The following is a 14,120-nucleotide window of genomic DNA, read 5'->3' as shown; positions in this document are numbered from 1 at the left end:
AAGGCTTCAAATGAAGTTGGGCAGTACTACCTGTGGCGTTGTACCAATAAAGGCCCATTTCTGAAATTATTTATGGAAATAGGTTGCTTCTAAAAATAATTATAGGTATGGATCAAAAACCCAAAAACGCATTGACAATGACATGTTTTTCCTCGTGTCAGATAAAAACACGCTGACGTTGATGCAATTTTTTGAAAATTTATGAGAATAAGTCTATATAAAGACCCAAAGTGGCAACACTATTTTTTGTGTGCCACCAATTAATGTGGAAATAAAACATACAAAACATATCTTTATGTAGACCCAATGTCTCATTTACCTTATTTTCTTAAGATATATGTTTATATAGATTCATGAATAAGTTTATAGCTTATTCCTAGATAATGTGGAATTCTTTCCTCTTTTAACTAACAACTTAATGCTACACTATATTTTATATCTTTTTACAAAACAATTTCTATTTTTTTATTTTTTTAAAATTTTCTCGTATTATAAAATTACCTTTTGAGGTTTTTAATCCTGTTGCATTTTAGAATTGTTAGCACATACAAAACGACCATGATAAAAAAAGAAAAAGAAATACAATTTGCACATACAAAACTTATACATGCAATAATCTTCTATTCATTTTTAAATGTTCGAAGTTAATATTAATGCAATTCTATTTTTAAAAAATAATTTTGCATTATTTCAATTTAGAAGTTATACATAAAATATAATAATTATTTTTCATATTTTTATATCTTGATTAATTTACATTAGTAGTCACTTAACTATGATTTTTTTACTATTTAATTATAAAAACTTACAAAATGATCTTTCAGCTATTAGTATTATTTTTTGGTCACTCAATTATCTTAAATTTTGAGGTATGTAGCAACAACAACAACAAAAACAAAAAAGAAGCCAAATTTGAATAATTGAATGACAATTTTGTAACTTTTTTTTTTAGAAACAGATGATTCAAAAAGACATAATTAAATGACTATTTTATAACATTTTATAATTAAGTGCTAAAAAATAATTTTAAATAATTTTTTATTATTTTACTATACTCATTAATTTTTTAATCTAAAAAAATTTAAGAAAAAAAGAAATATCAATTTTTTAAAATTACAAAAAAATATTATCTAAGTGCCAAACAATTCTAAAATGAAACAAGATTAAAGATCTCAAGAGATAATTTTATAATATGAGAAAATGTTAACAAAATATAAAACAATAGAAATTATTTTGTAAAAAAATATAAAATATAGTGTAGCATTTAATCTTATATTATTAGTTAAAACATGATGGAATCTCACATTATCTAGGAACAAGAAGCAAATATATTCATGAGTCTATATATACATATATCTCAAATTCCATATTACTTCAAAAAAACAACTGAAATAAAACATGGGGTCTATATAAAAATTTATTTTGTAAGTTTTATTTTTCACATTAATTAGTGGCACCAAAAAATTTAAAAGAACGGTGTTGCCACTTTAGATCTTATAAATTTTTAAAAAAATTAATTTATTTTTGTAATATTTTAAAAAATAACCTTTATTAAAAATTTAACTTGAAACACGTTTATCAACATATTTTTAAATTTTCAATCCATAACAATAATTATTTTTGGAGGGGTCATTTCGGAAAATAATTTTAGAAATTGACCATCACTGGTGCTATGCCCCTACTATCTAAGTGGAAGGTGACGCATGGAGGGGTCGACCAGCTCTGCCCTGTCTTCAAGTCCTTACAAATGCGTATTAAGTAGGCGACAGCGTGCAGACTACGCAATTTCATTTTTGTTGATTGGGGAAATAATTGAGGTAATGATTTTTTCTTTTTCTTTTTCTTTATATTTTCATTTTAGTATTTCTTTATATTAAAAAATATCATTCCATCCCACTGCCTCCTTATTAAAGAAAAAGAAGAGTGGCAGCCTATTTACAAAGCAATTAATCCTTGTAATATAGTATTTGCACTCATTAGCCTGTCCCTCATGGAATCCCATCTTGAGAAACAAAATGGAGATGTGCTTCAAAAATCTTTCAAAGAGATGATTTCTACTCTCCCTAGAAAGAGTTGTTGGGGTCTTCCTGAAGATCAATATCAATATCAAAGTTTTTGGTTCAGCCCGCCTTTTCTACAAGGAGCATTGTCGGCTCAACAACAATTCCAAGCTCAGCCAACTGATATCATCCTTTGTAGCTTTCCAAGAACAGGCACAGCCTGGTTAAAATCCCTCACTTTCGCCACTATTACAAGAACTTCATACAATGATTCCACCACCCCTTTACTTTCCAAGATGCCTCATGATGTTGTGCCTTACATGGAGTTTGATCATGCCCAGATTTCCATTAATCGACATCTTGGAATTCCTCTTTTAGCCACTCATCTTCCTTATTCTTTCTTACCCAGATCTATAATTGATTCTGGTTGTAAACTTATTTACATTTGCAGGGACCCCAAAGATACATTTGTTTCATTGTATCATTTCATTGCACGGCACTGCAACTCCCGCAATACTCAACCCATTCAACTTGATGAAGCGTTCGAATTGTTTTATGAAGGTATAAGTTCGTATGGGCCTTATTGGGACCATGTTTTGGGGTACTGGAAAGCAAGTTTGGAACGTCCAGACAAGTTAATGTTCTTGAAATACGAAGATTTGGTTGAAGATACTGTTTTGTATCTTAAGAAAACAGCAGAGTTTATGGGTTATCCTTTCTCGTCAGAGGAACAACAACAAGGGGTGCCTGAAAACATTGTGAAGATGTGCAGTTTCGACAATTTAAGTGGCTTGGAAGTAAATAAAACCGGGAGACATCGTGAAGGGAAAGGAAATATGGAGACGGAAAATAACATTTTCTTCCGGAAAGGGAAGGTTGGAGACTGGAAGAATTATTTGACCACTGAAATGGCTCAACGTTTAGACCAACGAACACTGCAACAGTTGAGCAGTTCAGGTTTAAGTCTCTAATTGAAGATCTATAATCTATTTAGCATCCAGTGTTGCTTAAACCTGATCAGAGTTCGTAATTATCTCTTTTAATAATATTACTTTTAAATAAGGTCATCTTGGCCGAGATTTGTAATTAATATTAATAGTCTTATATAAATCTATTATACTATTTCTTGAATCTTGGAGCTCGTTGATAGAACTTCAATAATTAGATAACTTAAATAAAAAGCTAAGCATATAATAAAAAGTTGTCTTCCCCATATGAATATTGTAACAAATATACAAATAGGACAGACAATTTATGAAATAAAATCAACAATCTACTAATAACAACTCCACCCATCCCTTCTATATAATAATAAATTAATAATTAATTAATATTAGATACAAAGAAGAAAATTTGCAAAAAAATTTACCAAATCTTTTCCCCTTTGTTAATTGAGTTTTTTTTACAAAAAAAATATAAAAATAATTAATTAAAAAATAAGTTAGAGAAAAATTATTTACAAAAATGTATTGTTTTGAATAGTCCCTGTCGGTGCCACTTGACACACCGACAACGCGACCCCATTTTCCCCATTCATCAAACAATTATAAGTTTTTTTCTTTTTTTAAATTGTTCCGCCATTATGTTAGGCATTATCCGTATGTATGTTTTGAAAAATACCTAAGAAAATACAAGTACATTGAGGAATAAATTTTTTTTTAAATGGGCGTCCCCTGAAAGCCAACGGCACCACTTTAATTGTTTTTAAAAAAAATTACATCTTGGGTTGAGTACTTTTAATGCTTCTATTTTGTTATTCAACAACTTTAATAGAATTAAAATTTCTTTATTTTTCTTTTCATGCTGAATGTTTCTATTTTTTATTTTATTTTATTGTTTTCTCTTCTTCTCCTTAATTGAAAACCCTAGCTGACATACACAATAGCCACCAATTTTGGTGTTTATCGTGGCCTTTTGTACCGATTTCGACACCAAAGAAGAGATTTTCTCCTTCTCATTGACTTCTGCTGTGCAGATCTCCCAGTAGCCGACTCAAATCTTCTAAAATAATTACCAAATCTTCGAACTACTCTTTCTTCAATCTCCATTTTGCACTGCCAAATCTTCACCAGTCGGAGATATGTTGTTCCCCATAGTTAAACACCCTATTTTTTTTTGTTTTCTTTTTTTCATTTCAAACCACCTTTTTTAAATATATCGATTTCGCTTGACACACTAACGACACCATTAAAATATTTTTTTCGTTCTCTAGTATACCTGCATTTTCTCATGTATTTTTTAAAAAATACATACCTATGCCACTTGACACAGTGGCGGTACCAGAAAAAATATTTTTTAAAAAGCTCATGATTGTTTGATGTGTTTTTTAAATAAACAACCTATTTTCATAAATAAGTTTCCCTTAATCCATTTACGTAACTACTTTTTTATATTATTTTTATAAATAAACCGTTAATTGGACACTAGACTTGTCCATGGGCCGGGTAGCTCAGCCCGACGGCCCGCCTGAAATATGAGAGGGTTCGGGTAAAAATATAGGCCCGAAATATGGGCTTGGGCAAAAAAATGAGGCCTGTTTAAAAAACGGGCCGGCCTCGGGCACCACTTTTTTTGCCCGGCCCTGCCCGAATATAATAAATATATATATATTTTTGTTTTTATTTTTAAATTTTAAAATACTTTTAAATTTTTTTTATTTTTTTATAACAATTTTTTAATGTTTATTAAAAAATGGGCCGGGCCGAGCTCGGGCTTATGATATTTTTCCCGGGCCAGGCCTGGGCAAAATTTCAGGCCCATATTTCGGGCCGGGCCGGGCCCGGGCCTAGGAGGCGGGCCGAAAATTTTTTCGGCCCGGCCTGGCCCATGGACAGGTCTATTGGACACTTAATTGTATTATTTTGGGATTTTTTACCCCAATAATAAAAAAATTTAATAACTTAAATGGTATGCCCACCAAATTATTTATCAAAATGGTATGGCTTGAACAGTAACCCCAGGTGGTGCCTGAAAAGGTGGCAACACCACCTAAAGACTCCATCATTCGGCCATTATAAGGTTATAAAAACAAATATTTTATTGGTGGTGTCACCCTATACCACAGCATCAGTATGAAGAACAACGAGGTAAAATATGGGGAATATACGTGTTTTAAAAAATTATTTTTAATGGGTGTAGGAGGAAAGTTAAGTGACACCATTGTTTGTACAAAAAATAGTAAATCGGGATTGGGAAGCGTGAACAATTGGGAGTCAAAAGGGGAGATTTCAAGCCTGAGAAAGAAGAAAAATGGGTGACCCCGTGATTCTGTGATTGTCCGGTCATGTTCGCCGTAGGCAATCAAACCTGTGCCGCTTGACTCAAATTTTTGTGTTATGTCCCTATTTTTGTATTCCCTTAACCCGCTATATATAACATGGTAAGCTATCGGGTTTATAAAACAGACATTTTAAAAACATTTGTTTATTTTTAATTGAAAAAAACTTAGTCTATTTCTGAAAAACTTAAGAGTTAAAAGAAAACCATTTAAGGTTGCAAACTTATGTAAATAAGTTTACCTTGTTGGAAAAACGGTTTGAAAATGCAGTGGAAAATAAATTTAGGAAAAAACCAAAGTTTTAAAAATTTTCCAAAACAAAATTTGGGTTGTGATATCTAAAGTAATAAATGCTTAATCAAAATTGTACATTTTCGATTCATCTAGGATGAGCGCTTCGATCGAGTAATCTTTTCTGCTATCCTTAAGCTCATGTCTACTGAGTATAGTCTTGCTTTGAATAAAAAAAATTCACAAAATATTACCAGTGGGGTAATTTTGTAATTTCTCTAAACTTTTGGGCCAGGTTATAAATCAGAAAAATATCTCTTGAAATTTTCTAAAATAATCTCCTCAGGGAATTTTCTCTCTACAATTTTCTCTTCAAATTTTTTCTTGAATTTAAGTGTGTCAAATTGTAACGCCCTAAAAAAATTGAGTGTCTGATTTTTGGATTCTATCGTAATTAATTTTTTTATCTCTATGACTATGTGCTCTGTTAATGTGTTTGTGCTCTGTTAATTGGTGTCGCCTACGAGTACCACCACCCAAACCCGTATTTAACGCATGTAATCGTATGGGAAAAATATTTTGGTGTTGCCTATCAACAAGGTTGCACCATTTAAATTTTGTTTTTTTACCTGTTGGCTGTTTGTGTTAAAATTTAAGGGTAGTGTCGCCTATGCATCACCCTCCACTACCCCAAACACCTCATTTTCGTAATTAATCGGGGTGGTGTACCATTTTAGATATTTTTATATTTCTTTATATTATATATGTAAAAGAAAAACCTTGCCTATCTCTCTCTCTCCACCTCACAATCACATGCCACATTACAAGTTACAACTGCCCATAAATTTATTTTGTATTAAATGACCGTATATGATCTTTTTTATCAGGTTTTTTTTTAACCTAATAACTGGTGTAGCCTGTCTCACATCTTTCACCATTATGATGTTTTGATGATAAGTCAAAAAAAAAAATGGTGCCACATTTTTCATGCTCTCCACCCCTCAACACTGTTGCAAACATTTCATTTTGGTAAATAATTGTATTGGCATACCATTATGATATTTAATTATTTATTTTATATTATCCAGGTAAAAAAGCCACAATATTATTTAATTACATGAACAATGATTTTGATTTTTAACTTTAGAAAATATAAACATTTATTAAAATGATGTAATAACTCGAATTGTGTATTTCATATTTAAGTTAAACTGAAATTTTTGATTTTTTATTCGAGCTGATCTGAATATTTCAAATAACTCGAATTATTTAATTCAAAATTTAAATTTTATCAAATTTTTTAATCGATTCGAATTTTACTCATCTCTATATTATAATATAAAAAAATAAACTCTTATATTTGCAAGGGCTTCAAATGAAGTTGGGCAATACTATCTGGGGCATAGTACCAATAAAGGCCGATTTTCGAAATTATTTATGGAAATGGGTTGCTTTTAAAATAACTACAAGTATGGATTGAAAACCCAAAAACGCGATGAGGACATGTTTTAAAAAAATTAGACTAATTATTATAATATTTTAAAAAATGACATTTATTAACAAATCAATTTGAAGTATGTCCATCAGCACTTTTTTTAGTTTTCGGTTCGTTAATAATTTTGGAAATGGATCTTACTATGGCCTACTATCTGAGTTTAGAGGTGCTCATTGGCCGGGCCGGGTCGGGTTTGGACCGGGCCCATAAAAAAATTTCGGCCCAGGTCCTAGGCCCGGACCCGGCTCGGCCCGAAATATGGGCCTAAATTTTTGCCCAAGCCCGGCCCGGGAAAAAATCATAAGCCCAGGCCCGGCCCGACCCATTTTATTTTAAAAATTATAAAATATTTAAAAAATATTTTAAAATTAAAAAAATTAAAAAAGTATTTTAAAATATTTTAAAATTTAAAAAAAGTATTTTAAAATTAAAAAAATTTAAAAAAGTATGTAAAAATATTTTAAAATTAAAAGAAATAAATATATTTATTATATCGGCCCGGCCCGGGCCGAAAAAGTGTTGCTCTAGGCCCGACCCGTTTTCTAAACGGGTCTCTTTTTTGCCCAAGCCCATATCTCGGGCCTATATTTTTACCCAAACCCTCCCATATTTCGGGCGGGCCGTCGGGCCGGGCCGGGCCGCCCGACCCATGAGCACCTCTATCTGAGTTGTAGGCATCGGGTGTGCACTTGAATGGAAGGTGAGGCATCTTGGAGAATCAATGGAGAAGAATGCAACAACGTGCAGACTGCACAATTTCATTTTTGTTAACTGGGGAAACTGAGATAGTGATGTTCTTCTTTTTTTTTCTTTATATTTTCATTTTAGTATTTCTTTATATATTAAAAAATATCATTCCATCCACTGCGTCCTTACAAAAGAAAAAGAAGAGTGGCAGCCTATTTACAAAGCCATCCTTGTAATATAGTATTTGCACTCATTAGCCTGTCCCTCATAGAGTCCCATCTTGAGAAACAAAATTGAGATGTGCTTCAAAAATCTTTCAAAGAGATGATAATTTGTATGAATGCAGAATGTCATTTTTCGAGAATGATCATTTTTTAATGCTTAGGTTGTCATTACTCGCTGTTCGTCAAGGTTCTATCACTGATGCTTGTTCAGCTGGTATCTTTGACAGTAAAACCAAAGAAATAGTCGCAATTTAGACTATTCTTTCTCCAATGCTTCTAACCCTTAAGTTGGTTAGTTCTAAACAATAGCCATGTTTCAAGTCCTCGTACTATTTAGAAGCTTTCAGAGTAATATGCAGAACTCCTTCTGCTTGAATATTATCAGTCCATTAATCGTTATTTCAATGAAAAATGCTTGAAAAAGATTATCAAAATAGACAAGATGAAATTTTGTCGAGAGCAAAGCTCGAAATGAATGAATCAATCAAGATAGCAAATTTTGCTAGAATAAAAAATATGAATAAATTAATCAAGATGGCGTTTTTTGTCAAAAATACAAAAAATGAATAAAATGGAAGTAGGTGCCCCAGATATCGTAGCATGAGCTTCTCTGCCCCAAGCTCCTTGAAGACCCTTCTGAACTTGATATTTGTCTAGAAGTTCTAGAAAACTTTGTTGATGCCCCGCGATATAGCATCCCTCCTTCTTGTTAATTTAGGAGAGGACAAGACTACCACATGCCCCACGTTTGATAGAAATTTGAACTGCCCATTTCTAGGTTTTCAATTCAAAACCCCTTTGGTCTCAAGGTGCCCTTTGCGGGTTTTCACATTGGCCTTTCCTTTTTCTTTTTCATTTTTCTTTCTTTTTTTTTCGTTTGTTTTTTTCAAGTGAAGTATTTATTGCTTGAATCAGAAATCTCAAGATTAGGCAAGTTCTTGCCATCCATTCTGGTCAATATCGACGCTTCTTCAGATAAGGCCTTCCACATAAGGTTCTTTCTAGTTTGGCATCCACTTTCTTCTGAAGTCCTTTTGTATGGGAAGGATCTTCTTCGATATCAAGTCCCCCTCATGGAATTCTCTGGAGCGAACCCTTTTTTGGTGAACTCCTATCATTTGCTTTTGGTACATTTGACCATGACGGATAGCTTTCAACCCTTACTCTTCGATCAAATTTAACTGATCATATTGAGCTTGGATCCATTCTGTTTTATCCAACTTCAACTCTGACAAGATTCGAAAGGAAGAAATATCACCTTCGATGGGTAAGACTGCCTATATTCCATATACCAATGAGAAATGAGGTGCCCCGGTAGAGGTTTTTTTATTTTTTTGTCTCTTTTGTTTTTTTTGTTTTGGTTTTTTTTGCCTCTACTGAATCGTTCATTTTGGGGCGACATGGTGTTAATCTTGAACAGACTACAAACTTCTGATGTCGTGCGGTTGTTCAAATTCAATGCCTTGTCTAATATGATCCTTTTTTGCTTTCCATATTGACATATGATTCTTCAAGAAATTTGCTGATTGTCAGCTTTGTGATATTGGCATATGAAACAACCTCTACCCACTTTATGAAGTAATCGAAGACCACAAAGATGAATTGATAACCACCAGAAGCTTTTGGCGAGGTCGGCCCAATGACATCCATGCCCCTCATAGAGAAAGTCTATGGAAAAGTCATAACATGAAGAGAAAAGGAGGCACATAAATTTTGTCTCCGTAAATTTGGCACTTGTGGCGTTTCTTGGTATAACTGATGCAATCCCTTTCCATGGTGGACCAGCAGTACCCAAATCTCATGATTTGCTTGGCCATTACAAAACCATTAGCATGTATTCCTTAGACACCCATATAGACCTCTTCCAAGATCTTCTTAGCCTTAAGAGGGTCCACCGTCTTAGTAGCTCAGGCATATCTTGATACGATCATGTGAAAACATCTTTGAATTCTTGGAGTAACTCAATGACGTCTCGTTTTGTCTCTGCGGTGATACAGGCTCTGATCTTGACCTCTTTCTCTTCTCCTAAGCTCACAATTTCCAACTAATTTTTTAAGGTAGGATCTATTTCTCGACTGTTCTACCATCCTTAACAAATCAGGAGATAAACTACAGTCTTGGTCGTCTTCAAAGTCTTGAGGTTCCTCTGGACACATATCTTGCTCAAAAGGAGATTAAGAGTCAATAGCAGTGTCGCTCATATCATTGATATCTAGAGACCTATTATAGGAATGAAAGAAGACTCGAAGAACCAATGAATCAAAGGGTAATTATCTGTGTGGTATGAGTATGAATGAAATTGAAGAAACAAAAGAATGTTTGCCAAAACAAGACACAAAGATGCATTTCGTTGAAATAAAAAATAGTGGACATGCGCATTTTTCACAAAAGAATTTTCTATTGCTCCTAGGCTTAGAGCAATAAGAGCGTTCCAAATGTTACTCTGAAATGGTCCTAAAAAATTACAAGAATCTCCTCCATAGTCTCATTGTTCAGAACGCCTCTAGGGATGTAGAAACAAATTCTTGATGGTTCTTTTGTTTTTGTTTGTTATTCAGTTTTTTCTTCAAAGGTACAAACATCTTTCCTTCCGAACCATTTGTATCTTCAAAGAATTCCAATTCTTTATCATCCATCAAGCTTTGTACTAGAGTTCTGAACTCACGTGCTTTTGGATTTTAGGAAATTTATTGTATGCAATGAAATGTAATGTTGATGCATGAATGCGAAAAGAGACATTGATTTTTGGTTCAATTATTAGAACAACTTTACTAGAAAAAAATATCTTTACATAAAGTGGATATATATACGGTTTTGCCCTCATAGGTGGATACATTCGTTCTTCTTCTTCATTCGAGTGTTTAAGATAAATCTCACGAACTCTTGAAAAGGGCGTCTCTTTTATCTCCTTTTTGCTTGATCCGGGCCTCGACTCGTTGCTCACTCATCCTCGTGATGCTCGTTGGCTTCTCTTTAAGAAAGTTCAGCGGCTCTCGAATAATCTTTGTCATCTTGAATCCTCAGACAACGGAGCAATAGTCGTGTAGTCCTCCATTAAACTATCATCATTCTCTTATCACGTTTTCTTGGACCATATTCAGACAACCGTATTGTCATCCACTTTATCAAGAAACTCATTTTCTTATGACAAGCTCTCTATTTAGCGACTGAGCATGAATCAACACCTCTTTTTTATGATGAAAATGCAACGCAATCATAACCAAAACACAATGAAACGGGTTAGTACAAAGCAAAAGCAAACAAGAAAAATAGAGTACCTATTCGGGTAACCACTAAAGGTTTGAAGTGTCTCTACCTAGGGTGGGCTCCTAAGGTCTTCTACATGCGGTTTGGTTCTAAAGTAAGGGTACCTGAACCAGCAGATTCCTCAATCCTTACCCATTATAGGCTCATACGGACCGAGTTCAGTTCAGGGGAATACATTTCCCTATGGTTGCACGGAGATGAAAATCTCACGAAGACATAGGTACGGATGTATCCCGAAAGCGATCCACTATCCTGCACGGAGGTGAAAACTTCACGAAGGACTAGTTTCTCACTCCCACTTAAAAGGATGTGACCAATGGTCATGCAATGCAATGTGGAGAAAGATACCAAAACTTATACTAACATAGCAATTATAAACCATAATGGTAAAAACGAATGAAATACAATGAAATGATCGTATATTTAAACCAAACTTTCGATTTTTGACAAAAAGACAAAAAATAATCAACACGTGGCTTGACTCTCTTTTTACCTCCCCAGCGGAGTCGCCAAGCTGTTGACACCATTTTTTGGAGAAAACGGGGTCGACTTGGATTTTGAAAATGAAAACGAATATGGGAGTCACCACCAATCCTTTTTGATGAGGTGTGATCGGTTCACCTCGAAAAGTAGTTGTTTTTAATAAACGATTTGATTTTATTAAAACAACGATTTTGGTCCACGAAATTCAGAAAAACGGGTTCGGGAGTCGGTTACGCACGAGGAAGGATTAGCACCCTCGGTACGCCCAAAATTGGTACCTAGTTGATTAATTAGTGTCTTAATGTCGAAGATTGAAAACTTTAGAGAGTTTTAAAAATACGATCCTAAAAAATTTGGAATAATATGGGTTTAAATTCAAGAGGATATTTGGCTATTTGGTCGAACGAGAAATTGAAACCCAGCACGTTAGGGCACACTTTCTCGAATTTCCAAAAGCAAAATATTGCCATTATTATTTTTTAGAGAAATCTTCATATCGAGAAAACAACATGTCATATCCAATACATTAGGACACAACGTATCGAATTCCCGATACGAGGATACATGCCGAAAAATTTACTTGTTGAAAAGATATTTAGCTATCTCGGGGTTTTAAAAAGGATCATGCCCAGTAAGTTAGTAACAATCTTTTCTTAATTTCCTGAGATCATTTAAAAACTTAAGTTTGAAAAGATTCGTGTATTTAGATTTATTGGGAAAATCGAAACCCCGTAAGTTAGGGTACGACCTTCTCGAATCTAAACACGAAATTTTACTTATTCAAAAGTCATAATTTAAAAGGATACTTTGCTATTTAGGTTAAACGAGAAATCGAAACCCAGCACGTTAGGGCACGTTTTCTCGAATTTCCAAACGCAAAATATTGCCTTGTTTTCAAAATTTTCTTTTTACAGATTTGGGTAAAAATGTAATATTAAAATTGATATATGAATAAAATATTACGCTAATGAATGACAATAATATGAAAACACGAATAAACGAATTACAGTACATGACAGCAATAATCACATGAAGCATGTCACTTTAATATCAATATTAACAATCAAGGAAAACGAAACAAAATAATATATAGAACAATTTGGAGTGATAGCATAAAACAATTTAAAGCAAATAATATGTAAAACAAATTAAAAGGAATAATATTCAAAGCAATTTAAAATTAAATAACATATAAAACAATTTAAAATAATATGTAAAAAGTTTAAAATAAATAATATGTCAAAAGGAATCTTAAATGAATAATATGAAAACAAATTTTATTTTTTAAAAATGATAATGAATGATGTGCATAAAAACAATTCCAAATAAATAATATACATATGTAGTTTAACATAAATAATATACATATATAAATTTAAAATGAATTATAGATTAACATAGTTTAAAATGCATAATATATATAAAACTTAAAATAAATAATAATAGAACAATTTAGAATAAATAATATAAAGTTTAAAATAATTAAATTAATTAATTAATTACAAAAATAAAAGTGAAATCTAACAAATTTGTGACTAAATCGGGACAAAAATGAAATAAAAGGGTAAAAATCATAATAAAATAATAAATAGGACTAAAAACAAGACGCACAAAGGTCAAGCACCGAATGCGTAATAAGACCCAAATTCAGACACGTGTCTATTTTTCAAAGCGTCAGTGGACCAAGGACTAGATTGAAATGCGCCGTAAATTTTGGGGTCAAATTTATAAAATAAATAAATAAGCAAAAGGACTAAATTAAAAATAACAAGAATTCGAAAGGGCCAAGGGCATAAATATACCATTGAATGAAAACACGCGGATCCCCCTGGAGCGGGTCAGGTCGCGTGGGTTAAAGCTCAAAACGACGCCGTTTTGGGGCTATTGAAGCCAACCCTAAATGACGTCGTTTAAGGGGGTTTATAAAAGCCAAATTTTTTTTAAGATTTCATTCTCCTCACATTCTTTAAAAAAAACTAAAACACTCTCTCAACCTCTCTTGCCCTCTCCAAACTCCGGCTGAATTTCGACCGCTCGCCGCCGCGCCGATCGCCGTAGACGGTGGCCGAAAATTTCAAAAGGTATTTTTTTTACATATTCGATGTACGTATATATATTCTTTTTTTAAAATAGAAAGAAAATAAAGAGAAGAAAAAAAAATCGTAGATCTGGAAATAAAATAAAAACAATCTTTCTATTCTGTTTTTTGATTTATTATCGTGCGTAAAAAAAAGTACAATGAAATCATTTTGGCTTTTATAGCCAATATTAAGACTGTTTGCTTCTATTTTTTTGTCCTTTTCTGCTTGGTGTTTTTGTTGTTGTGTGTTTATTGCTCTCTGCAGGTGTCAGAGGCATGGCAGAGGCTGTGATAGGCCAACGGCGGTGGTGGCTGGTAGCAGGAGGAGCGGCAGAGGCGCGGGAGGCATGCGGCTAGGGTTTTTTTCTTTCTTTTG

The 14,120-nt window shown here is 33.1% G+C and overlaps 2 protein-coding genes across 2 annotated transcripts in view; both read left to right on the top strand.

Annotated features, from left to right (window-relative positions):
* Positions 1-3,131, top strand: part of LOC107902198 (flavonol sulfotransferase-like) — a 29,655-nt gene extending 26,524 nt beyond the window's left edge. The window contains exon 2 of the mRNA XM_041092525.1: positions 2,817-3,131. The gene's annotated coding sequence lies outside the window, so the exon portion shown is untranslated. The remainder of the gene's footprint in view (positions 1-2,816) is intronic.
* Positions 1,991-2,971, top strand: LOC107902197 (flavonol sulfotransferase-like). The gene has a single exon (XM_016828419.2). The coding sequence runs from the start codon at positions 1,991-1,993 to the stop codon at positions 2,969-2,971; it is 981 nt and encodes a 326-aa protein (XP_016683908.2).
* Positions 3,132-14,120: the final 10,989 nt, after the last annotated feature.

Source organism: Gossypium hirsutum, chromosome D05, assembly GCF_007990345.1.
Source record: "Gossypium hirsutum isolate 1008001.06 chromosome D05, Gossypium_hirsutum_v2.1, whole genome shotgun sequence".
NCBI classification, from domain to species: domain Eukaryota; kingdom Viridiplantae; phylum Streptophyta; class Magnoliopsida; order Malvales; family Malvaceae; genus Gossypium; species Gossypium hirsutum.
Note: the sequence above shows the minus strand (reverse complement) of the source record. Positions and strands in the feature narration are given on the sequence as shown.